The 24,991-nt window shown below is 36.6% G+C and overlaps 1 protein-coding gene and 1 pseudogene across 1 annotated transcript; both read left to right on the top strand.

Moving 5' to 3' along the window:
- The first annotated feature begins 9,044 nt into the window (after positions 1-9,044).
- On the top strand, positions 9,045-14,781 carry LOC141830533 (uncharacterized; annotated as a pseudogene).
- Positions 14,782-20,673: 5,892 nt separating this feature from the next.
- Positions 20,674-22,845, top strand: LOC141830739 (protein HOTHEAD-like). Its single transcript, XM_074718161.1, has 3 exons — positions 20,674-20,797; positions 20,887-22,393; positions 22,538-22,845. Exons 1-3 carry the CDS (start codon positions 20,698-20,700, stop codon positions 22,584-22,586), a joined length of 1,656 nt encoding a protein of 551 aa, XP_074574262.1. The 5' UTR covers positions 20,674-20,697; the 3' UTR covers positions 22,587-22,845.
- Positions 22,846-24,991: the final 2,146 nt, after the last annotated feature.

Raw genomic sequence — 24,991 nt, 5'->3', positions numbered from 1 at the left:
CTTATAGATTCCATTACAATCTTGTCTAGCATCACTACTTCCTTGCCATAGATCAGATGGAATGAGGTTATCCCTGTCCCCTCTTGAGGTGTTGTACGGGAAGACCATAGGATGCTCGATAATTCATTCTACTCAGCTTCCTTCAATGTGATCTAATTTAATCTGAGTCCTCGGATCGGCTCTCGATCGACCATCTTAGCTTGCCCATTACTTTGTGGTGAGTCATTGAGGTGAATGGTTGTTGGATATAGAGCTTTTGCACCACTCTTGGAGTCTTTTCCTCTAGAATTGCCTACCATCATCGGATATCAGCCTTCGGGACATCCCAAATCGGCACACTACACTTTTTCATAGGAACTTGAGGATGACTTTTTCTATGATTCGGGGTAAGGGCTTGACTGCCACCCATTTGAAAAAGTAATTTACAATAACCAGAAGGAACTTTTGAATAGTTCGATAATGTCCATTCTACATTGATTAAACTGACAAGAAGTCGTTGTTGCCTTTAGAATTTGATTGGGTGGTTAGACAACCTCTAGTGTCGTTGACAATTAGACAAGTTGCGATTAAATGAACGGTATCTTGTTCGAGCGTTGACCAAAAGTATCTTGCCAATAGGACAATTTTAGTTAGAGTTTTTCCTCCTATATGATTTCCGCAGCTACTTTCGAGAATTTCTCGCAGTACGTAATTTGCTTTTGCAGGTCTTAGACACTTCAATAGGGGATGAGAAAATGCCTGCTTGTATAAGTTCCTCCCGCCATGGTGAAATGAGTCACCCTTCTTTTTAGTAGTCGTGCTCGTTCTGGATCATCTAGGAGTCTACCTCGATCGAGGGAAGGCTATAATCTCCATCTTTCCAGTCACTTAGGTCTTCCTGTTATGCTTTCAGCTTTGAGGGTTGGTCGGCTTGAGCTCTTAACTCTACCTGCACCATCGTGTCCGCCTCCTCCCATTGAGTGAGTGCACTGGCAATTCGGGCGAGTTTATATGCTATTTTATTTTCCTCTTGAGGCACTTTCTATAACGTAACTTTTTGGAACTCAGCCTTCTTCTCATATGCCTATGTATACCTTTGCAACCGATCACTCTTCACTTCATATATCTCTTCTAGTTGTCAAGTCGCCAATTGAGAGTTTGAGTGAAGTATGACTTTGATAGCCCCCACACGCTTAGTCGCTCGTAGACCCGGTAGTAAAGCTTTGTACTCGGTCTTATTATTGGATTCCTTGAAGTTAAGTTGCACAATGACCTTGAGCTCTTCACCGCGAGGTGATACCAATAAAATCCTGACTCCACTTCCTTGCTTTGTTGAGGAACGATCCACAAAAACTTTCCAAACCTCATCTCCCTCCTTCCCAATTTCTTTTGCAAGGAAATCGGCCAACGCCTAAGCTTTAATAGCAGTGTGGGGTTGATATTGGATGTCGTATTTGCTAAGCTTGGTAGTCCACTTGACTAGCCTCTCTTGAGGCTTCTGGCTGTGAGAGAACATGTAGGGTACTATTGGTGGGCATCATAATGGAATGAGAGAGGAAGTAGGGTCGGAGCTTCCGGATCATCACGACCAACACTGAAGCTCGCCTTTTTCAAGGTGTTGTAGTGACACTCAACGCCTTTCAATAGGTGACTGATAAGGTATATTGGCTGCTATATAATTCCTTCTTGCCGGACAAGAACCAAGCTGACCACTCCTTCTGAAGCCGCGAGGTACACCCACAAGCGCTCTCCTGACATAGGCTTATATAATATGGGTAAATTTGATAGATACCTCTTGAGCTCGACAAAAGCTTGCTCACACCTTTGATCCCATTCGAAATGTGTAGTTTTTCTAAGCATCTTGAAGAAAGGCAGACTCCGATCAGCCACCCTAGAGATGAATCGAGATAGATAGTGATCCTTCATGCCAAAGTCGACCACCATATATTCGAAGAAACATCTGCTTTTGACACCAAAAATGTATTTACTAGGATTGAGACTTATCTTGTACCTGTGCAGGGTGGCAAAGGTCACCTCCAGGTTTGGTATTGGATCCTTGGTACGGACTGACTTGACGAGGATGCCATCTATATACACCTTGATGTTCCGGCCTATTTGTTATCTAAAGACCTTGTCCATAAGCCTCTAATAGGTCGCGCCTGCATTCCTGATCCTAAAAGGCATCATCGTAACAGGAGTCTTATTCGAAGTGATGAAACTGACATTTTCTTGATCAGACTTTGTCAAGGGGATTTGATGGTATCCCTGGTAGACGCCCAACATGCATATGCACTCGTGTCTAGAAGTTGAATCTATCAATAGGTTGATCGGAGGGAGGCGATAGCAGTTCTTCGGACACGTTTTGTTCACGTCTCGGAAGTCAACGTAGACTCTCCATGTGCTTTCTACTTTTGGGACCATTACCACATTAGCCAGTCAGAGAGGGAATTATACCTCTTGAACGTGGCCAGCCTCTAGGAACTTAACCACCTCAACTAGGATTATCTTATCTTTTTTTGCTCCAAAGCGTCTCTTTTTCTAGTTCACAGGCTTAGTTCTGGGGAGGATATTAAGTCTCTGCTCCATGATCTGCGACGACACTCCTTTTACCTCTCGAGCTAACCATGCAAAAATATCCTGATTCCATGTAGGACAACCTTTCAACCCTTGCTTCATTTGCCTAGGTAGGTCAGGCACCATGCGAGTGGTCTTCTCCAGCTAACTTGGGACAATTAGCACTTCTTTTTGCTCAGTCTTGATTGCTTTTGTTGAAGGAGTCTCCTGTAAATTCTCCACTTCGACCTTATCTTGTCTCGAGACCTCTCACTGAGCCTAGCTTTCTTCACTTTCGAGCGTACCGTCTCCACATAACATCCTCTTGCTGCCGATTGGTTTCCAATCGTCTGATGGTATGGAGAAGCGACCCCTTTAAAAGCGATCATCGCTAGCCGACCCAGGATGACATTGTACGTAGAGGCTGCTTCTACTACAGTGAACACAATCATCCGAGTCTTAATGGCTCCTCACCCAAGGAGAGGGACATGCTTATCTATCCTTTCGACTTAACTTCGTGCCCTGCAAAATCAAATAGAGATATCGATATGGGATGTAGCTTGGCCAGGTCTACTTGCATGCAGTCAAAGAGGTCCTTAAAGAGGATATTCATAGAGCTTCTTGAATCCACGAATACTTGAGCTACATCATAGTTGGCTATCACAGCTTGGACCACCAAGGCATCGTCATAAGGCATCGTGACCCCTTCTAGGTTGGCTAGTCCGAAATTGATGACTAACTCCTATGCTTGGGCTCGCCCAATGACTATCCATAACTCTATAATTTTTTGGCGTGGGCTTTTTGAGCTCGATTGGAGTCTCTATCTTGTCATTTCTCCTGAGATCATATTTATAGTTCCTCAATGGGAAGGATTGATCTACTCACGGTCGTTTGTAAGGGGGTGTTTGGTTGGGGGTTATCATTGATAACCTTGGTTATCTGTCCAAGGTTATTGTTGATAACCTTGTTTGGTTCAGGTTATGATTGATTCCAAGTAATACAACATCACCGCCACATCAGCAAATGGGTTATAACCCGGTAATGTGATTACCTTGGCAGTCTAAGGTTTTCTAGGATTCCTAAGGTTAACGAAATTTTTTCCATAATTACCCTCCGATTTTAAAACTAAGTCAATTAAAAAGTACTATGAAATCTAATTAAAATCAAATTATTTAATTCAATAAATTTTAATTTAAATTTTTATAAATTAAAAAATAATTTATTTTAAATTTAAAAAATAAAATTAATGAATTATATTTAATAATTTAATGAATTATTTTATTAAAATAAATATTTTAATAAATTAATTTATTAAAAATATATTTTTAAATTAAAAAAATAAAATTAATATCAAAATTTCATTATTCTTACCGGCACGTCTAATTTCAATTTTACTGGTACCAGCTCTCTTTCTAATTTATCATCTCCTTTTATATATGCAACCTCTTTTATCTTTTCTCTTAAATTAAATTAAATAACGTTTGAATTTAATAAATAATTTTCTAAATGTCTTTATTTTAATTTTAATTTTAAAACTTTAATAAAATTTTTTTAAAATATAAAAATAAATTAATAAAATATTATTTTATTTTATAATATCTTTTATTTTTAATATCTAATTATAAAAGAATAAAATATAAAACTAAAATTGATATTGAAAACTTATTTTATTAATAAAAAAAAATTTAGTGTTGATTTTTTGAAAACTTAGAGAAAGTTGATGCTAGTGTTGAATTTTTAAAAATCAACATCACAACTTAAATATCAATATCGCTGTGATATTAATATTTAATGGTACTAATTTTAAACACCAACATTACTACTTAAATACTAATATCGTTGTGGTGTTGATTTTTAAGATCCAGCATCAGAGTCGTACTAGTATTTAAACATTAGTATCACAACTTCAACATTAGTATTGTTGTAGTGTTGATTTTTTAAAAAATAATATATTTGGACTATGAAACATTGTAGACACCCACAGAAGTTAGAATGGATCCAATCAAGACTCTCTAGTTCTATCAATGAGTTTTGAATGAAACTCATTTTGATTGACCTGAAGATTTTGGATTTCTAAAAATTTGCTATGAAATGGAAAAGATAGTGCAATGGAGGTATTTATGGTGTCAATGACTGATTTTGACATCTTTACGATAAATTATGGATAAAAATTAATAAAAAAGATAAACTTTCTTTTGAATCTTTGAAAAGGTCTTAAACAATATTTTTTGAACTCGAAACATAAGGCATTATAAGTTTCACCCTACGCTGTCTGGAAACGACATTTATACTGAAGTCCCCATTTCCGAAACGCTAGGAAACGTTTTCATCTGTGGAAACTTACAAGAAACGGCCTCCTTTCGAAGTGGCTGTGGACTTTGTGCCGCTCCCTCCCACTCTGATCCAAAAGCGTCAGCTCGAACAGCGCCCTGACATCGGCCCCCTCGCTGACCAGCACAATGAACAGAGACACATACGCCGCAGCATCCTCCGTGCTCTTCCCGTCGGGGTAGAAGTAGACAGCCCAGTCGTAACCCCCCACGGCGAACGTGTACGACGTCGTGTATTTGTCGATTCCAATCCCCTTAAGCAGCGAGAATCCGGAGATCTTGAAGTGGTGCGAGTCGTTCAAGGTGTCAGTGACTGACGTCGAAGCTGTCTCTGTCGGAGGCACTGCGGGGAGCGCCGGCGAGGACGAAGCAGACAAGGAAGCCTGGGCGGAGGGGCCACCCCTGCAGACCCTACCGCCACCCATCTGAGAAGCGCGAGATCGAAGCCGATCGTGGTGGCACCGAGCTAGGGTTTCGGAGGCGACCAAGAATGAATCTGCGACCGCGAGGAAGAGAGAAGGAATTGGGGAAGCAGCAAAACAACAAGGGGCGGTGAGGTGTATTTAATGGAAGGGGTAGCAAGCCACCCAGCCACACGTTTTGCACCCTACAGAATGATGATTGGAAGTGAGCGGGGCCCGCCCAAGGACCAAAGCCCCACCTGCTGCGGTGGACTTCGGTGACTAACATGAGAGGCTGAGGTCAGGGTACAATTGGGTAACTGAGTAACCTAAGGAGAAGACAAATTGATGTGTCCATGCTCACAGTATTTGATGAGGTCTTCGACGTTTCCAAAATCTGGAAACTTCAACTATTGCCGTTTCTCGTTTCCGTTTCCGTGTTTCCCGTTTCCCATTTTCAAGTTTTCAGACAGCACAGGTTTCACCCAATAACAAATGTAGATCTATGAACAAGCTTCAATTCGGTGCATAGATCCTCCCATTCTGATATTCAAATCAAAAGTTATAGCCTCTAGAAGTAAACATTTAGCACATACACATAATTTATCGTAACCTAGCATGGACACTATATATACCGCCTATACACTATCCTCTTCCATCTCATTGTAAGTTTTTAAAAATCCAAATCCGTAGGTCCATCAATGAATTAGAAAGTTCTGATCGGGCTCATTCCAACTCATGTAGGTTTGTATAGTGCCTAGGAGTCTAAATGTACCCTCCGTTATCACTGTAATAGATTTCTAACATTGCTCAAAAGGTTTAAAAAGTTTTAAACTTTATGTTAATTGGCATGGATCTATAACTTCGTGTAGGAGACTCAGGATTAAGATTTCTCACCATATTTTCCTTCTACACACTCACCTCTTCCATTTTATTGCAAAATTTTAGAAATTCAAGTTGTTTAGGTCTATCATTAGGTTTCAATCAAAATCCATTAATGTACCTAAAGAGATCTGATTAGATCCAACTCCTGTGAGTTTATTCAGTTAACTCGAGTCTAAATAAGCCTTAGTTTATTATTTTAAGTTTATTCAGTTAATGCTATGGTTTTCGAACAACAACACCACTATGGTGTTGATCTTCAAAAATTAACACCATATGTGAGAAGAACCAACATTGCAGTATTGGTTTTTAGAAACCAATATCACAGTCTGTACTAGTTGGCACACCATCATAACTTTGCCTACGTGTCTTAGGACCATGATTGAATACTATATATATCTCCTACGCACTAACATCACTCATCTCATTACAAATTTTTAGAAATTCAAATCTCCTAGGTCCATCAATGAGTTTCGGTTAAATTTTATTAATGGACTTAGAGAGTTTTGATCGGGCTCAAACCCATTCATGTAGGTTTATGTAGTGCTCAGGAGTTTAAATGTGCCTTCCATTATCATCGTAAAGAATTCCTAATATTGCTCAAAAGGTCTAGAGAGTTTCAGATTTTGTGTCAATTAACACGAGCATATAACTTCGTGTAGGAGACTTGAGATCAGGATTTTTCACCATATCTGCCTTCTATGCACTCACCTCTTTTATCTTATTATAAAATTTTAGAAATTTAAGTTATCTAGATCCATCAATAAATTTTGATCAAAATTCATTGATAGACCTAGAGAGCTTTGATAAGTCATTCTAACTCCTATGGATTTATTAGATGAACATAAGTCTTAGTTTATTATTTTAAGGCCCTTTTAGTAGTCTTCAAAATAATTTGAAACTTTTAGAATATTGTGGTGTCAGTTTTCAAATAACAGTACTACTGTAGTGTTGATATTCAAAAATCAATACCATAATGTGTGAGACGCATCAACACTGCGATGTTGGTTTCTGAAGATCAGCAACACTGTGGTACTAGACTTAAGAAATCAACGCAAAAGCTATTTTTATTTATTTTAATTATTTTTGTTAATAAAATCAATTCTTGTTATCAATTTTATTTTATTTTTAATTAAATATTAAAAATAGTATATATTTAAAAATAAATAAAAATATGTTTAGTTTTTTATTAATCTATTTTTATTTTTTTAATTTTTATTAAAATTTTAAAATAAAAAATAAAAATAAATAAATTTAGATAATTATTTATTAAAATTTAAACACTATTTAAATTAATTTAATTTAATTTAAGAAGAAAAAAAAGATATTGCATGAAAGAGAAGAAGAAAAAGTTGCTTACATAAAACAAGGATAAAATTGAAATTAGATAAATTTTTTTACTAAGAATTTAACTTTGACGTACCTTTTAATTAAGAATTCTAAAAGCGTAGTATGTCTCGAAGATCTTTCATTGATCTTTAGTCTTTTCCATTCTCAAATAATTTGTATATCACATGTTCATTGTTCTGTTGCTATATATAGACTTCTGTGGAACCACATATCAAGATATTTTATATTTCATCTGTAAATAGAAAATATTAAATAAATCCACGTAAATGATATATATATATATATATATATAATGATTAAATTCTATAAAATTAATATAAAATAAGACAGCTTGAGAGAAAAAAAGAACTTTGAGAGAAAAAATCTTAATTCCACAAATTACAAAATACAGTGTCCATACGTACGTTATCTGAGTTAGCAGAAAATGGCATCTTAGTCTGATTTCCATAACCTTTTTTTTTTTTTTTGTTTTTGTCCTTGTTCGGTGGAGTATGCAAAGGCAAACAGTGACACGAAAAACGAACTAGAACGTCTTCTTAATTATTATTAAAATGTACAGTTTTTATTTAATATTATTAGAACTACCATAAACTAATCATTAATGGTTTGTTTGGATGGGATGAGAGAAGGTTCATTAACGGAAAGGGAAGGGAAGGAAAGAAAGAGAAAGGAAGGAAAAGAGAAATATTTATGTTTATCTTGTTTGGGAGGAAGGGAAGGTTCATTAACGTAATATATATGTGTTATCTTGTTTGGGAGGAAAGGAAAATGAATGAAGGTTAACTGTATAAAATTATAAAAATACCCTTACTTTTTAAAATAAATCTACATGTGAAAAAAATATGTATATATAGTTCATTAAATCAACATAAATTTTTTTTTTGTCAAAACTACCTTGTGAGATTAACTAAAATAAATATTTATGACTTAAATAAATAAAAAAATATAAAAAAATAATGAATAGAGATACAATAAACATGCGAAATATAGAATCTGTATACTTTGGTACGACAAAGAATAAATCTATATTTTTATGTGTATTTTTATAAAAATTTACTGATATAAGAAATGAATGAAAAGATCGTGTTCAACTAGAAAAATTTAAAAATTTTAAGTTAAATAAATTATTTGAGAATTAATATGTTAAAACATGAATAAAATTGGAACAAATAATATTTAGAGTTACCTTCCCCTTCCTTACACCCCAAATTGGAATGTAAATAAATCTTCCTTTTCATGGGGAAGGAAGATGAAGAGTTACCCTTCCTTATCCTTCCCTCCTCTCCCCTCACTTCTTTACAAATAAAATTTAAAGTTCCCCTCCCCTTATTTACCCTTCTTTCCCCTTCCCTCACCTCATCCCAAACAAAGCATAAAAGTATCATCCCTCTACTTTAAAAATAAAATTATTTTTGCTTATAATGTTACACTTTTTTAATAATAATGATAGATAAATATATCATCAAAATATATAAATATTAAATTAGGTCCGAGTAAAAGATCACGATCATAAACATACAAACATAATGGACCCCTTGTTTGTCATATAATGGATGACAAAGTAAGTTATCAAGCCTATATTTAGCTGTTGGTGCTCTAATATATATCTATATCCACCTTTGGTATGTAGTCTTCTTCTATATCCCGTGTGGTTACCATCTGATCCTTATATCAGATTGATCCACTAATACATATAGTCATCTCCTTTGTCTGCAATAGCTAAATATCATTCGAACCATGGCCTAATCTTTCTGATCTTATGGTAACTGAGGGGGAGATGAGCTATCCCATATGTCCGCCTCCACCTCCCACATCAATGCTATCTCTATCTGCCATATCCTGCGAGCTATATCAAGATATATGATAGATTATATCCTTCGATACTTTTAGTGGTGCACCAATGTGTGTGTAACTGTATCTCTTAAGTATCAATCCATGATAGTGTACATCCTCGATAGTAGTGTGATTCTAATTAGTTCGTCCGTCGTGAGGTATCATGAGGGTCCGACAAGGTGTCATATCATGTCAAGCTCAATTAAATCTTTTAATTACTCATTTAAATACGATAAATTTCTAATTTAATCCAATTAACCTCAAATAATATTAACTAATTATTAATGTCGGACGGGATAGCGATTATCCCGGGAGTAATTACCACTACTAGAAAAAAGTTAATAGACAACGCCCCAAAGACAACGTTTTTTAGCAAAAGCGTTGTGGTTTTTCAATTTACAACGTTTTTAGTCAAAACCGTTGTCTTTTAAAACTCAAAGACAACGTTTGTTCAGAAAGCGTTGTCTATTAGCGTTTATTTTGGATCAACCACAACACTTTTAAAAAATCGTTGTCGAAAGCGTTGTCTTTTAGCGGGGTTTTTTTGTCAAAGACAACGCTTTTAAAAAGTATTGTCATTGAGGATTTAGAGGGTTTATATCTAGGTATTTTATCGGACAAGTCCCCGATTTTCGTCCCTCTCTCGCTTGCATCTCTAGCTCGTCTTCTCCCACGCGCCCCATTTTCGTGCCTCTCCCGCCCCCTCTCGCACTAGTAAGCTGCCCCTTTCGCACCTCTAGAGGCGCCGTAAGGGAAAGCGAAAAGGACTCCTCGGCGATCCCAACTTCGTGGACTGGTAACGGGAGAGTGCGCTGCGTGGAGTCAGGGCACGAGCTGCTCGCCAAGGACCAGGAAGCCTACGGCCGCTCTAAGGCCTGCCGCCTCGCCCTCATCGATGCCGCTGTTGCTCGGAAGAAGCCGCCGCTCAATATGTTTGAGCCGCACCCCACCTCCAAGTAAGTGGAAGTCATAGTAGAAGGTTAGGGTTTTAGATAAGAGCTTTGTTTCTTGTAGAAGCTATCTCATGACAGGTCACAGCTAGTGTGCAAGCTGACTGGAGACCACGTTAACAAGGCCGAGGAGCATATCTGGAAGCACATGAGCGGCAAAAAATTCCAGAAAAGATTAGGTAACTCTTTCTATAGAATAATATGTGTTTTGAGTTACTCCTTGAGAATCGATCTATTCTCTCCTTCGAGGTTTTTGAGCCTGGCCGGACCCCTATTTCGTCTGATGCTCATTCAGGAAGTGGTTCTCTAGGGGATTGATAGGCAACTTCATCCCTATTAGTAAGGAAGGAGAGAAAACTTATATCGAAGGGAAAACCCACCCAGATCATCATCTTCTTTAATTCCTCTGACTTCCTTCTTTTCACCAATACAGTGAAGTCAACATTAAATTTATTGGGGTTCAAATATGCATTAAAATTGTAGGAGAATGCAACACTCAGAGTTATCAACAATTCTTGCATGTGAAGAGGTTTACAATCCTATTCAACTATTCCTATAATGACATTTGTGATAAAATCTTTCATGCCCTTTCAAGTTACTTGTTTCTTTCATTTTTCACTTAGTATATCAACTCCTTGGGAATTTCAGCAATGTGAACTGATCAACTCTTGGAGAGCTGAACCCCTGATCTATGCATGTGTAGAAAGAAGTTCAACATGCAATTCAAGCTATTCTAACAATGGTACATGACCTTACAAGCCCTTTGAAGTTACAATTTTCTTTCACTTTCCGCTTAATATCTGACCAACTCGTTGGGATATCCAAAACCTCATCTACCCAACAAAAAGACCCCAAAAGTGTCCTTGCTTCCATGCAATTATATAAAGAATCACTTCGTTGACAACAATGCAAATTGGTCATCCCTTGAAGAGGTCCACAACCTTGACCTACTCTTTGAAGGATCCATTACCTTCTCTTACATTGGGGACCCACAATTATGGTTAACTCAAATGAAGGGTTTCATCATATTGTTTATTTATCCACAACTACCCAATAATAACTTGATATGCCTCAATGACATGAGAGGGCTTGCAGATAGAGTGGGAGGGATGTTTTTACATCGGTTGCATTGCTTTCCTCTAGTTCCTCCCAAGGTCAGGTGGAAATAAATCAGGTTCAAAATTACTTTGCAGTATAGAAAACATCTCTTTCCGCTTGATGAATCAATACCAATGATTGACGGGGAGGGAGAGCCCACACCTCTTTCCCTCTCCTCCTTTATGAATGACTCTCCCTTCAGTCAAGTAAATTGGCCTTAAATTTATGTGTGCATTTCTTAGCATGATTTTGGTTTGATAGATGGGATTAGCAATCCTCCTTCCTATGTCAATATGACATTTGTATTTGTCAGTTCTGTTCCTTACTTTTAAGTATGCATACAAGATTTTGCTCTCAAAAAGCTTTTGCAATTGTGGAATCAATCGTAGATAATTTTATAAAATTTATTCCCTTGGAATTTTACTTGGATTCACATTGATTCCCTAATGATGTTTGTGTATTTAAGAAATTTTTCATGTGACATTAGAAAACATTTTTGAAGGTCAAGTTTCATTTGATAAAGACAACCCCTTGTATTGATTCAAAAGCTTTTCATGTCTCTTCTAAGTTGCTTGTATTGCCTTCCAACGTGTTGCTATTTCTCAACACATCATTGATGTGTATCTATATTATGCCCTAATTGATCCTGGAACAAATGCTTGATGGCCTGGAACAAATGCTTGAGCAGCCTATGGTATGTAGCTTGCATTCTTCAATCCAAATGCATGATGCGGGAACAATAATTTCCATCATTTGTGGCCCTCCAATATATGGCATAGAGTCAATATGCTATCTAGGTAGACCAATATGTGGGTTTTATATGGTGTTGAGTTAATAAATGAGTTAAAACCAAATTGATTGGGTCAAATGCAATATATAAAATGATGACTTGAGAAACATGAAGAAATAACTTATAGAGAATATTTTGTAAGATAATGTTTCACTTTGAGAATCTCCATACTTGTAAATTCTTTTATATAAACAATTCATAATTTTGCATTGTAAGTGTTAAGAGTGAGCATTAGATACTTAACTACTCATATGTAATGTTTTATGAATTATGTGACAATTATAAACTTACTCTATATGGATCACTAAATGGATTAATTTCGTATGGTGCTTACTCTTAGATTAATTTGATGTATCCATGTAAATTTTCCTTTTATATGGATTGCTTAATTAATTAATTTGATATACTATTTTATTATGAATATATATATATATATATATATATATATATATATAAATTTATTAATGCATGTGCTTTCATAGAGTCTCAACCATAGACAAATTACATATACTTTATAGGCTCTTGATTCTTTTTATCTTCCTGTCATCATTAACCCAATCTCATCTGCATTGTCTGGAAGGTTGTCGCCGTATAAAGGGACATATGAATAGTAACAAATATGTTTATGAATTTATAGTTTAAACATCATGTGCGAATAGGAAGAATAACCAATATGTTCTTGAAATTGTTACTTTTAGAATCATGTTTATATCTATGATCAACTTTCTTAGAATTGTGCTATGTTCTTATTGCAGAACAGAAGGAAATCGAGAAGCATGCCAGTGCAGCAGTAGGAGAGAAAGAAAAGAAACAGTCAAGAAAAGAACACAAGGACATGGAGAAGCAGGCTGGTGCAGTAGTAGAAGAGAAAGACAAAAAACAATCTAAAAGAGAACGGAAAGGAATAGAGAAGCATGCCATTGCAGAAATAGTAGAGAAAGATAAAAAAACAATTGAGGTCAGATCTTGGTGCTTTGAGAAAAGATCAGGTAAAGAACGCCCATGGGAATCAAAAGCATAGTAAGAAAATAAAGCCAAACAGTGATGATGATGAGGAGCCTCATTTCTGGGAACCTCCTCCCGGAAGTCGTTGGGATCTTGATGATGGAAAAGGTCGCTGGGACTCGAATACAAACTCAGCTGATGAGGCAAATGATGGTAGGTTTCTAGGCGATGTGAGTATCTTTTATGTTTTAGTAAATATAATGGCTCTATAATCGTGTTTTGTTTTTCTTTCAATAATGTTCTCGAAGACAGATCAGATTTGGAGGTCGTCAATAAAATCCCAAGGGAGAAAAGAAGAAAATTATACTAAATAAATTTGCTTTGCTTTTCTGGTAGATACTCGCATGTTGTACAAATTATATTACTTGTGATACAATTATCTGTTGTGAATGTCATGCAGACTTTAGTAGATAAGCTTCGTGTACATAGAAATGCATTCTATTTGTTTTTAATTCAAATATGAAGGCCAAGTTGTGTAACGTTAAATCTTATTTTATTGATATAACTTGTCTTTTTAACAGATGGAACGGCTGAAAAAGATGATTCTGGAACAAGGGAACCTATTATGAAGTATGTTATGCTTGCTTGCCTTGTTTACTTGTTGCTTCGTTTACAATTGTGATTGTATTTCTTGAACTCGGACTGACAGGTCAAAACAGAAGAAGTCAGCCGTTATGCCTGAGCACCTTGCCTCGAAGAAGAAGAAGAAGAAGAAGATCAAGAAGTCCACTAAAAAGCATTCCAATGTGGTTATTATGTGATGAGATTTATGAGACAGATTATTGCAGAAATTGAAACTATTGAAAGAGATGGACTACGATCAATAGTACTTGTTCAAATCACTTCAAATAAACCATTTATCATTTTGCAAAGTCAGTGTTGATTGTTTTTCCAATTAACTTAATCTATATGTGTGTTCATAGTTTAAGGCAGCTGAGTACACTCGGGCAGAAATTGATGAGGTGCGTTCCGAGGTAGCAGACTGTATACAAGATCATATTTATGAGTAGGTATGGAATGCTGATCTCCATAATTCCATTTATTTGTAATAAATATATTTGTTTGTGATTAATTCTGCTGTTGTTGTTGTATATGGAATGCTGATCTCCATAGTTCATTGTGTATAATTCTGCTGTTTGTGATTAATTCTGCTGCTGCTGTTTATGAGTAGGTATGGAATGTTGATCTCCATAGTTCATTGTGTATAAATCTGCTGCTGTTGTGCCCATATTTTGGATAAATTAGTACTATCTTTTGGCAGGCTGGTATTTGGCAGATGGACCTGTTCTATTTCTGCTGCTGTTACAAGGCTTGGTGATGCTAATGTTGTGCCCATACTTGGTGATGCACTTGCTGTTACTTGGTGCTGCTAATGTTGTGATGCACCTGTTCTATTTCTGCTGCTGTTGGAGGATGTTCTGTTGCGTTGAAATCTTTGTTATGGACCTGCTGCTGTTAATTATGGAGTTTCTATGTTGGAAGTTGTAACTTGAATTTGTGTTATGAACTTGTATAAGTTGTATGTTATCGACCTGTTGTATGTTATGAATTTGTGTTATGAACCTGCTGTAAGAATGATTTTTGTATAAATATAAGTTATATGTTTTGTATGTGATTTAGTAAATTTTGTAGCAAATGGTTTTGTATTTATAAAATATATTATTTCTTATTTACTGCTAAAAAAATCAAAAGACAACGCTTTTAAAAACGTTGTAAAACTCAAGCAATTTGTAACAAAATTACAACGCTTTTTAACTGTTGCAAAATGTGTTGTCATACTTATTAAAAACAACGTTTTTAAAGCGTCGCAAAAAACGTTGTAATATTTACAACGCTTTTTCTGCGTTGCGAAGGTGTTGTCGATGTTAACAAAGACAACGCTTAAAAAGCGTTGTCGTTGAGGGACCCCTTTTACAACAGGGCCTCTTACAACGCTTTTTAACCCACAAAGACAACGCGTTTTCCGCGTTGTCTATTAACATTTTTCTAGTAGTGTACTCTAATACCAATTGACGTCGAGCGGGATAGCGATTATCCCGGGGGCAATATTGAATCCGTTAGTTCGATTGTGAACGTCGTAAACAATCTTCTAAAACCTATTAATTCGGAAGAATAACAAGAGATAGAGAAATAAACGGCATTGTCGAAATTATTATTAAACCAAAACTTCTTTCACTAAAACATCAACTCATAAAATATTTATATAGACCCAAACTCTAAGAAATATTTTTTATAAAAAGAAAAATTTCTTAACAAACTCTAAAAGAAAGATTCCTCATAAAAAAGAAAAATTTCTTAACAGACTCAATCTTAAAAATCCTAAGCGGATTTAAAAAATTTTAAAATAAAAAATAAAATTTTTCAAAACTACTCTAAATATCAAAAACTCTAAAAATTACTAAAAATAAAAATTATCAAAATTAACAATAAAAATCTTTGATGCTCCTGCATCAGTCGCCCCAGGTTGAAAGAAACTCATCCTCGAGTTTAGAGTAGAGTCAGATGGTCGTCCCGGAAAAAGATCGTCTGCACCAAATCAATAAAATTAATTAGTAGTTGCTGGGCTTTAGAAATCCTCGTCGATTTGCTGACAAATATGACATCAGGAGGCCACGGGCCAGGGGCGGAGCCAGGATTTTTACCGAGGGGGGGCCATTTTTTAGAGGACATGCATGGGACAAATTTCGGAATGCCTGTGGAGTTCAATTCACTAGTGACGCTAGAGTGTCATATTAGAACTCACCTTTGCTTTAAAAAAAATAATAAATCTCAATCAGTCTTATGGACTCAATCGCTGGGGTAACCGGTCCAGTTCTACGAAAATTTTTCACCGACCACCAGGATAAATCGGAAAGCACATACGGTAGCTAATCCAGATGACCAGCATCTTTTGATTGCGTTCCCGAGAAAAATTCCTGCAAATACGCCGTAGCTGGGGATCGAACTGTGGATCCCTGAGTCACAATCCGGATGTGCTTTTCAGAAATCCGGATGTGCTTTTCAGATTTATCTGGTGGTTAATATGTGGGATCCGACTATTCATCTCCCGATTAGGATGGTAAAATTCAGATATCTCAATTAAAATAATAATAATAATAGTAATACCAACCGGGCCTATTAATGTATAGATTAAGCCCAAATGCAATGGGCATGCATGCCTTATTATATTCCACATGCAGCTTGCATCTCTTTTAGAGCATGCATGTGACAAGTTGGTGGACACGAGCAATTCCACATATTCCACATATTCTTTTTCACTCGAGCAATTGTAGGTAGTAAAGTACCGGCTTCATTTCATCTCCTCAAACCATTATACCTAGGATTTTTGCCCAGGGGCAGGGGGGGCGACCGCCCCCCAGGCGCCCCCCCCTGTGGCTCCGCCCATGCCACGGGCTGATAATCTTCTTTGTTAGTAGCCTCAATCAATGATGACTTGATCGTCGTAGGAGGAAGGGGGAACATAGAGGTGTTGCATAGCTCGGTGTTCTTTTGAAGTTGTAGGTGGTGGGGTGGTTGATCCCAAATCCTTTAATCAACTGATAAAACCCTTTCGTGGGATCATTGACTGATCTTACACTCCCTGCCTCAACGTCTGATATCGTTGAAACACTGTCTGAGTATAGTCGAAAGGAAGAAAATAACTCTTCATCTTCTTCTTCATTTTCTCCCAGTCGGTAATTTTGTCTTGCCTTGTTTCTTCCTCCTGTGAGTGTCGTAGTTGTTTCCACCAAGCAAATCCTCGGCCCTTGAGTTGGATGACAACCAACTTTACTTTCATCCGATCAGGCACCTCATTGTAATCAAAAATATTTTCTATTTCGTTAAGTCAATCAACGAATTCTTCTGCTTGAAAAGTTCCTGAAACTCAGGTAATTAATTGCTGAAAACCGATGTCTACATACCGTTCTTCTCGACCTTGACGATCCGCGACCCTATCAGGGTGGTGGTAAGGATTGTCAAAGGTAGATACAGAATCAAAAGCACGGTCATAGCTCCTTCGATCTTCAAAACCCTTCGTTACCAGACGCTGGGTTAATTTTTTGCGACTTGCCTCCGCAAATCCTCAATTGTCTCCTCTTGCACGGTACGAGCTTCCTCTATCGGAACCTGATAAATGCGACTGTGACCGCCACGTCCACGACCATGATGACTTTTTAATTATATATTTTCCTACATAATGGTTGTCTTATCAATTTTTTGGATATTCACTTTTCATCTTATGTAGTTTATTTAACAATGTTTGTTTGAAATTTTATGATAGATTTTAAAATTCTGTATGTGTTATTCGCAAGATCAATAACATTGTGAATAACCATTAGGGAGAGGCTTCAATGACATATACCAGCACTCCAGCACCCATAAAAGAATTATGGTGGAATGAATTTAAGTTATATATTCCCTTCAGTTGATATATCAAATTAAAATGAATATATAATCAATTTTTTTCAATTTTAGTGGGCATTCAATTGAGACCCATATGAAGAATTGGAAATAAAGAGAATCTTTAAGAAAAAAATGTGAGGATCACATTCAGCATGTACTCAATCATGCAAAGACTAGAGGAAAAAAGTCACCGTGCATCGTCGAAGAAAATTGGTCTAGGATTGCCGATTTTTGGGAAACTGAGGAGAATAAACAAAGGAGTTACCAAAACAAAGCAAATCAAATTTTAATTCTGGAGACTCATCTACAACATATGCAGTAGGCTCAATCAACATTAATGAGCTTACACACAGATTGATAAATTTTTTATAAATACTAAGTTATTAATTGATTTTAAACTATTATATTATTTTTAACAATGTATTTTTAGGCTAAGAAAATAGAGAAAGAGCCACTATTTATAAACACTTTTACGTGCACATTTAAAAAAAATAAGACTTGGAGTGGGGATAGAACTAGAGCTATTAAGGTTTGGATTAAACTTGGATATTAATTTCTAACTTAATTAGATTATAATAGTTATGTACCTACTCTAGCTAACTTATTAAATGTGTTTGTATTACAATACAAGAAAAATATGATCAGCTAGAGCTAGCTCAGAGAAGTTCAAGTGCTAGTGATAACAATGATGGATCTGAGCCCTTTGTTGGGAATGATCTAAACATCTGACTGGAGACGAGTGGGGGATCCAAGGGGGGAAGGATATTGGGAATTGATTTTTTAAGCAGAACTCATCGAGTTGCTGACACATCTTCTTCCACCCCACCAGCAGTAAAGGCACAGATAGAAAGTCTAACTGAAGAAGTTACCAATTTAAAGGGCATAATTTTATAAAGGGATGAAGAAATAAGAAAAATGCACTGACAACAGAATTTAATAATGTGTCAGTTAGGCTCCATTATAAATCAGATTCCTTCTAGTTCTAGTGATGACGATAATGATGATAATTCTTCATAAACCTAGTTGTGTATAATTTTGATTTTTGTCACAATTAGTGTTGCTCCACATTTTTTTATTTCATTTGTAAACCCTTTATTTTGTTATTATTGATTAATACTATTATTTTTGAACAGGATTGGTGAAACTAAAGATGGCGGTGAAGTAAGTATTTATATATTATATTTAATTTGTATAAAATGATACTTTTTATGTTTTATTTTCTGATGTAGGAAAAGAAGAAGAAGCATGAACATATCAGAAAGTGGAGCAGAATGTATCTTCCGAGGATGATGCGGTGGACAATGATACTTTTTGTTTCTGATCGTTTTGAGACTTGGTTATCTGTTGTTTTGATTTGGATATTTGATGTGTTGTTGGATATGTTGGATATGTCGTATGTTTAATATAATGTTTTGAGACTTGTTTGTTTAGAATAATGTTATAATGACTTATTTGTTTAGTTTGATATTGAATATGATGTTGTAATGATTTGTATGTTTAAAATGAATTGGATATGTTGAATGTTGAATGTTAAATTGGTTGTTTGTTTTGAATGATGTTGTTGTTAAGTATTATGTTGAATTGAATATGTTGGTTGTATTATTTTGAATGATGAATTGGATATCTTGAATGTTGTTGTTGTAAAATTGGAGAATGAAATTTATATAATTAAACAGGATTGGAGAATGAAATAGAGAGGTGCTAGAAGAAAATTTTATAATTTACGACGAATACGATTTCGTCGCAAAATTATCATAAAATATTGTATATATTGAAACTTTGGTGACGAAAGTCGATTTTTTCGCCAAATCTCGCAATCATTTTCCAATTGGTCGGCAATCTGCAATGAATAATTTTTTCGTTGCAGATTAACGATTACTCAATTTTGTGACAAAAATAGTTTCGTTGCCAAGTTGCAATGAATTTGACGACGAAAACTGAATTCATCGCTAAATTGACGACAAATAAATATTTTTTCGTCGCAGAATTTGATTACTAGCTATTACCCATAAAAATATTTTCGTCGCCAATTTTGTCACCAAATAATTTTTCGATGAATTTTTTTCGTCACAAAGTTTATTGCAAAATGCCTAAATTTTTATTTTTTATTATTTTAAAATATTAAAGAATTTTTTATGTAATTTTATTTCAAACGGTCATAAGCTATCGATATATATAATTTTAAAATTCAAAGAACGTCAATGCTAAATTGAAAGGGTAACGACATTAGAGGATTTGATGCAACATTTTATATCTCGCATGATTTTATCTCAAGCACTAATCTTGATATTTTCGAATGTATGAATGTTTTTGGATAAGTATTTGTAACGTAATACCGATGATTCTGATATCTGTACCGAGGTTATGAATGTTTCTGTATTTTATAAAAATTATTTGAATTTGATGTAAATCTTTTTAGTCTGGTTAAAATAAAAATTAAAGATTATTAGATTGACAGATTTAACAAATAGCGATGAATATATATAACTCTGTCATTAATTTAATAATCGAATTTAAAATTAAATTATTATTTAATGATTTTAATTTAAAATTTTAATTATTATTTAATGATAGAAGTATTCAAATTAGTGATCATTTTTAATTCGATCTCTTAATTAATGACTCAATTTAAAATTCAAGTCGCTAACAATTGATGATCAAGGACTAAATCGATGCTAATCAATTGTTAAATTTTTTTAGGGATGGAATCATCCGTTGTAAAATATGATTTTATTACGATGAGCAATTGCGTTTACGTTTCAACTTATTGACCTATTTAAATACGTCTAAGTCCGGTCCGAGCCAAGATAAAATAAGGGCCATAGTGTTGAATTTAAACAAATAATCCAAGCCCAGATAAAAAAGGACCACAGTATTGAATTAAGCAAATAGTCCAAGCCCAGATAAAAAAAGACCACAGTAGCGGATTTAAGCAAATTCATTGAATCATTTATTTAATTTATTTTTATCTTATTGACATATAAAGCCTTATGATTATATTTTATTCGGAGTATTTCTTAACTATTATTTTCTCAATCATGTCATCCTTTTGTTGCAAAAGGTGATCTTATATAAAGTCGAAGGATCGATCTAATCCATCTACCGCAGAAGCTGCTAATTAATTAAGTGGCAGTTAGTGAATCATGGAGTTGGAAAGCCAAAGAACGCTCAATTCTGTTGCTGCTGCTGCAATTATTATCTTCTTCTTCTTCTGCTTCAATGGCTTCTGCTATGCTCTGAACTGTAATGTTTCTCCTGTTCTTAATTAATCAGTAGTTTTTTATGATTAAGACCCCTTTTAATCCTTGTTTATGCTTGGTTTACGTGAACAGCGCCGGCGTATGGTTTCGTGAAGCATGCGGCAGATGCTCCACGGGTCTCGTACCACGACTACATCATCGTCGGCGGCGGGACAGTTGGCTGCCCCTTGGCCGCCACCCTCTCGGAGAGGTTCGACGTGCTGGTGCTGGAAAGAGGCGGATCGCCTTACGGGAATCCCAACGTTTCCAACCTCGCCTCTTTCGTCGAGAACCTCGCCTACCTCACCCCGACCTCGCCGGCGCAGCGATTCGTCTCCGAGGACGGCGTCATCAATACACGAGCTCGTTGCCTCGGCGGCTGCACCTGCATTAACGCCGGGTTCTACTCTCGCGCCAGCCGCCGGGAGGTGATGGATATGGGATTGAACCCGAAGCTGGCCGACCAGTCGTTCCGGTGGGTGGAGCGAGAGTTGGTTTTCCGGCCTCAGCTGACGGAGTGGACTTCGGCCTTCAGGGCAGGGCTTCTGGAGGCCGGAGTCACCCCTGATAACGGCTTCACCTACGAGCACTTGGACGGCACCAAGGTCGGGGGGACCACGTTCGACCCAACCGGCCATCGCCACACCGCCGCGGATCTACTCAAGTACGCCGACCCCGCCAGGATCACCGTGCTCTTGCGCGCCACGGCGCAGAGGATCTTGTTCAGGAGCGTTACCGGCCAGCATAAGAACCCGCAGGCGTACGGTGTGGTGTACAAGGACGAAGCCGGCAACATCCATGAGGCCCGCCTCAAGGCCTTCTCCGCAGGCGAAATCATACTGTCAGCCGGGGCTCTTGGTAGCCCGCAGTTGCTCATGCTGAGCGGCGTCGGCCCCGCGGACCACCTCAAGTCTTTCGGCATCAAGGTGGTCCTGGACCAGCCGATGGTCGGGCATGGCATTGCCGACAACCCGATGAACATCTTCGCCGTGCCTTCGCCGGAGCCACTGACTATCACTTCGGTTCAAGTCGTCGGAATCCGACCGGGCTACTACATGGAGTCTTTGACGGGCCTCAACTTGGTCGCAGCGCTTTTGGGAGGCAACTCCCCGTCCGTCCCTTACTCCTTTCAAGGCGGCATAGTAGGTGAGAAATTATCAAAGCCTCTCTCCCGAGGATATCTTCGTCTCAAGAATCTCGATCCAGAGGACAATCCATCAGTAACCTACAACTACTTCACGGACCCTGAGGATCTTAGAACATGCGTGGAGGGATTGCAGACGGTCATGAGAACGATCGATACCCAAGCGTTGTCCAAATTCAGATACCCGAATCAAACGGTGGAGTACTTGCAGGCTCTCACTGCGAGCTTAGTCGTCAATAACAGGGCAAGAAGTGAGCAGGACGCCACGTCGCTGGAGCAATTCTGCAGGGACCTCGTACTCACCATTTGGCATTTCCACGGCGGGTGTGAAGTAGGGAAGGTGGTCGACCATGAGTACAGAGTGATCGGCGTGGACGGGCTGAGGGTGATTGATGGATCCACCTTCAGTTTCTCCCCAGGAACTAATCCTCAAGCCACTCTCATGATGTTGGGCAGGTAACAATCTTCTGATTTTCAGTGATCATAAATATCATACAATAGCGTACGTCTAATTTTGATTATTATAAAAGCATGGCTAATCACTAACGAATGTGCTGCTGCTGCTTTTTTTTTTTTTTTTTTTGATGGTGATATTTGTAGGTACATGGGAGTTCTGATAGGAAATGGTGGTGTTAAACCAAGTGATTGATCTTTTTGCTTATATCTAAACGTGTGTAGCCGATCCTCTATTTATTTTCACAATAAATGTAATACGATCTATGCTTATGTACTTTAATTCCCCAATAAGACACTAAATTGAACTACTGTATATAAGAGCTAATAAAACCATCATTAGAACAGAAGGCCTTCTAGCCCTAGAAGGCGTCAAAACCACTAAGGAAATTCTTGGTTTATCAGGTTTGTATTGTCAACGAGTATTGCAATTGCCATTGGAGATTAGTTCGGTATTGGTAGGCAATAGTAGTAGTTGATGTTGATCATTGCAAGCCTCGTATTGGTGGTTGATGTTGACGCTGACAATAATTATGGAAGTAGACAATCGCAAGTCTCATTTTGGCTGATGTTAACGCCGACAACAATTATGGATGTAAACCAAATCAACTTGTAACGTATTTGTTCAACCATTTACGACTAAAATTCTTGTGACTGAGTTGTGGACGATCTTCTTTCTATTGGATCTATTATTGGTGGTTGAATAAATGCATGACAAGTGCAATGATAGTAGGATAGTATTTGTTACAATCCTTTCATGGCAATCATCCATCAAGATCATCTACTTTGAATTCCTTCTCTTCTGCTATCATTGATGCAATGTGTCTAACTAACCACACAGGACATTTATACTGAAAGTGATAATGAAATGTACAATTAAAATTTTGATATTTTCAGAAGATAAAAGTGATATTTACAGGTGAGGTGGTGATATACAGTTGATAGGAAGTTATTAAATGATGATTTAGTAATTTGTTAAAAATATAGAGTGAAAGGTTTTTCGTTTGTAAATATTCCTGGCCGTGCCAAGAAATCAAAGTATCAGTTTCAGTTATCAGATAGCATCAGACACTTCATAAGTTCACTATGCAAAGAAATCAGTATCTGATAGCATTGTCCTTTGATTCTATAGTCGGATGCTATATGGAGCTTAAATTATAAAACTGATCGCTAATTTCAATTTGTGAACAATTTCAATTTGTGACTGAGGTCTGAAACTGAAACTCTGTTCATATCACAGTTGTAAACACATCAATTTTTAAACTGGTAACCCTCAACAAAACAAAGTTTATAGACAGGTAAGTACATCAGTTGGTAAACAGATTCAGTTCTGAAACAGTGAGCATCACAAACTCAATTCTGCCATGAAACTGAACATCATAAACAGGTTCAGTTCTGTGACTGAATATCAATAACTCAGTTCTGAAACAGAGATAAACAGATTCAAAAACTAATCTGAGAAACACATTCAAAAAATCATATTATCTGAGCTGAAAACTATCACTAGATTCAGTGGCTAAAACATAGCAAACGCATCATTTTATCTGATAATTGAAAACTATCAATCACTGACAACAATCTGATAAACACTATCAATTTAATAAATATATTCAGCCACAGATTGATGAACACCAGCTTCTTATACACATCAGTCAGCGAGACTTCTATTTAGACTCAATCCCAAAATAGGTTGCTGGAAAAACATATAGGTTGACGATCTTCCAGTTTCTTTTTGGCAAGTAGTTATAAGTGATAGATATTGAAGTAGAGAACAATATAAAATTAGAGAAATCAAAATCTAATGGATTATCTCGTATTGAATATGTTTGTGGCATAGCCACTACGATCTTATAAATACATCATAGATAGTTCTAGAATGACATTAGTTATTGCTTAATTAATTTGATCATCATTTATTAGGTTCTTGAAACCACAAAATGCATGCATCCGTTTTAATTCTCAGCATGCATATGCATCAATTCTTAGCATGCATGCATGTGCATTAGTTCTCAAAAATTAACTTTTAACCCTCCCTCTTAATTTTCAGAGATCTAATACTCCAAATTTATCACGCAAGTAGTGAAACTTTTCGATTGAAAGCAGCTTTGTGAAGATATCTACAACTTGATCTCCAGTCTGGCAGAAGGCTAATTCAATTTCTCCTTTGCTTGCTAACTCTCTAATGAAGTGATGTTGTAACTCAATGTGCTTTGTGCGACTATGAAAAATAGGATTCTTGGTCATTGCAATAGCAGACATATTGTCACATAAGCATATGGTTGGCACAAATTATTCTTGTTTCATATCCTTGAGAATTCTCCTCAGCCAAATAGCTTCACATGATGCTCCACATGTTGATATATATTCAGCCTTGATAAAAAGCTTCACATGATGCTCCACATGTTGACATAGTTCAGCCTTGATAGTATTTTGTATTTGTTTGATAACCAAGAAATAGGCTTTGTTCCTATGAAGAAAATATAGTCTGATGTACTCTTGCAATCATCTATTGAATCTACCTAATCGCTATAAAATATATCATGCAATTTATTATCGTTCTCAGCTTCAAATATTATTCCATAATTCTTAGTTCCTTGCACA

Source organism: Curcuma longa, chromosome 6 (assembly GCF_044706935.1).
Source record: "Curcuma longa cultivar G26 ecotype Majalengka, Jawa Barat chromosome 6, ITB_CL_G26_1.1, whole genome shotgun sequence".
NCBI classification, from domain to species: domain Eukaryota; kingdom Viridiplantae; phylum Streptophyta; class Magnoliopsida; order Zingiberales; family Zingiberaceae; genus Curcuma; species Curcuma longa.
Note: the sequence above shows the minus strand (reverse complement) of the source record. Positions and strands in the feature narration are given on the sequence as shown.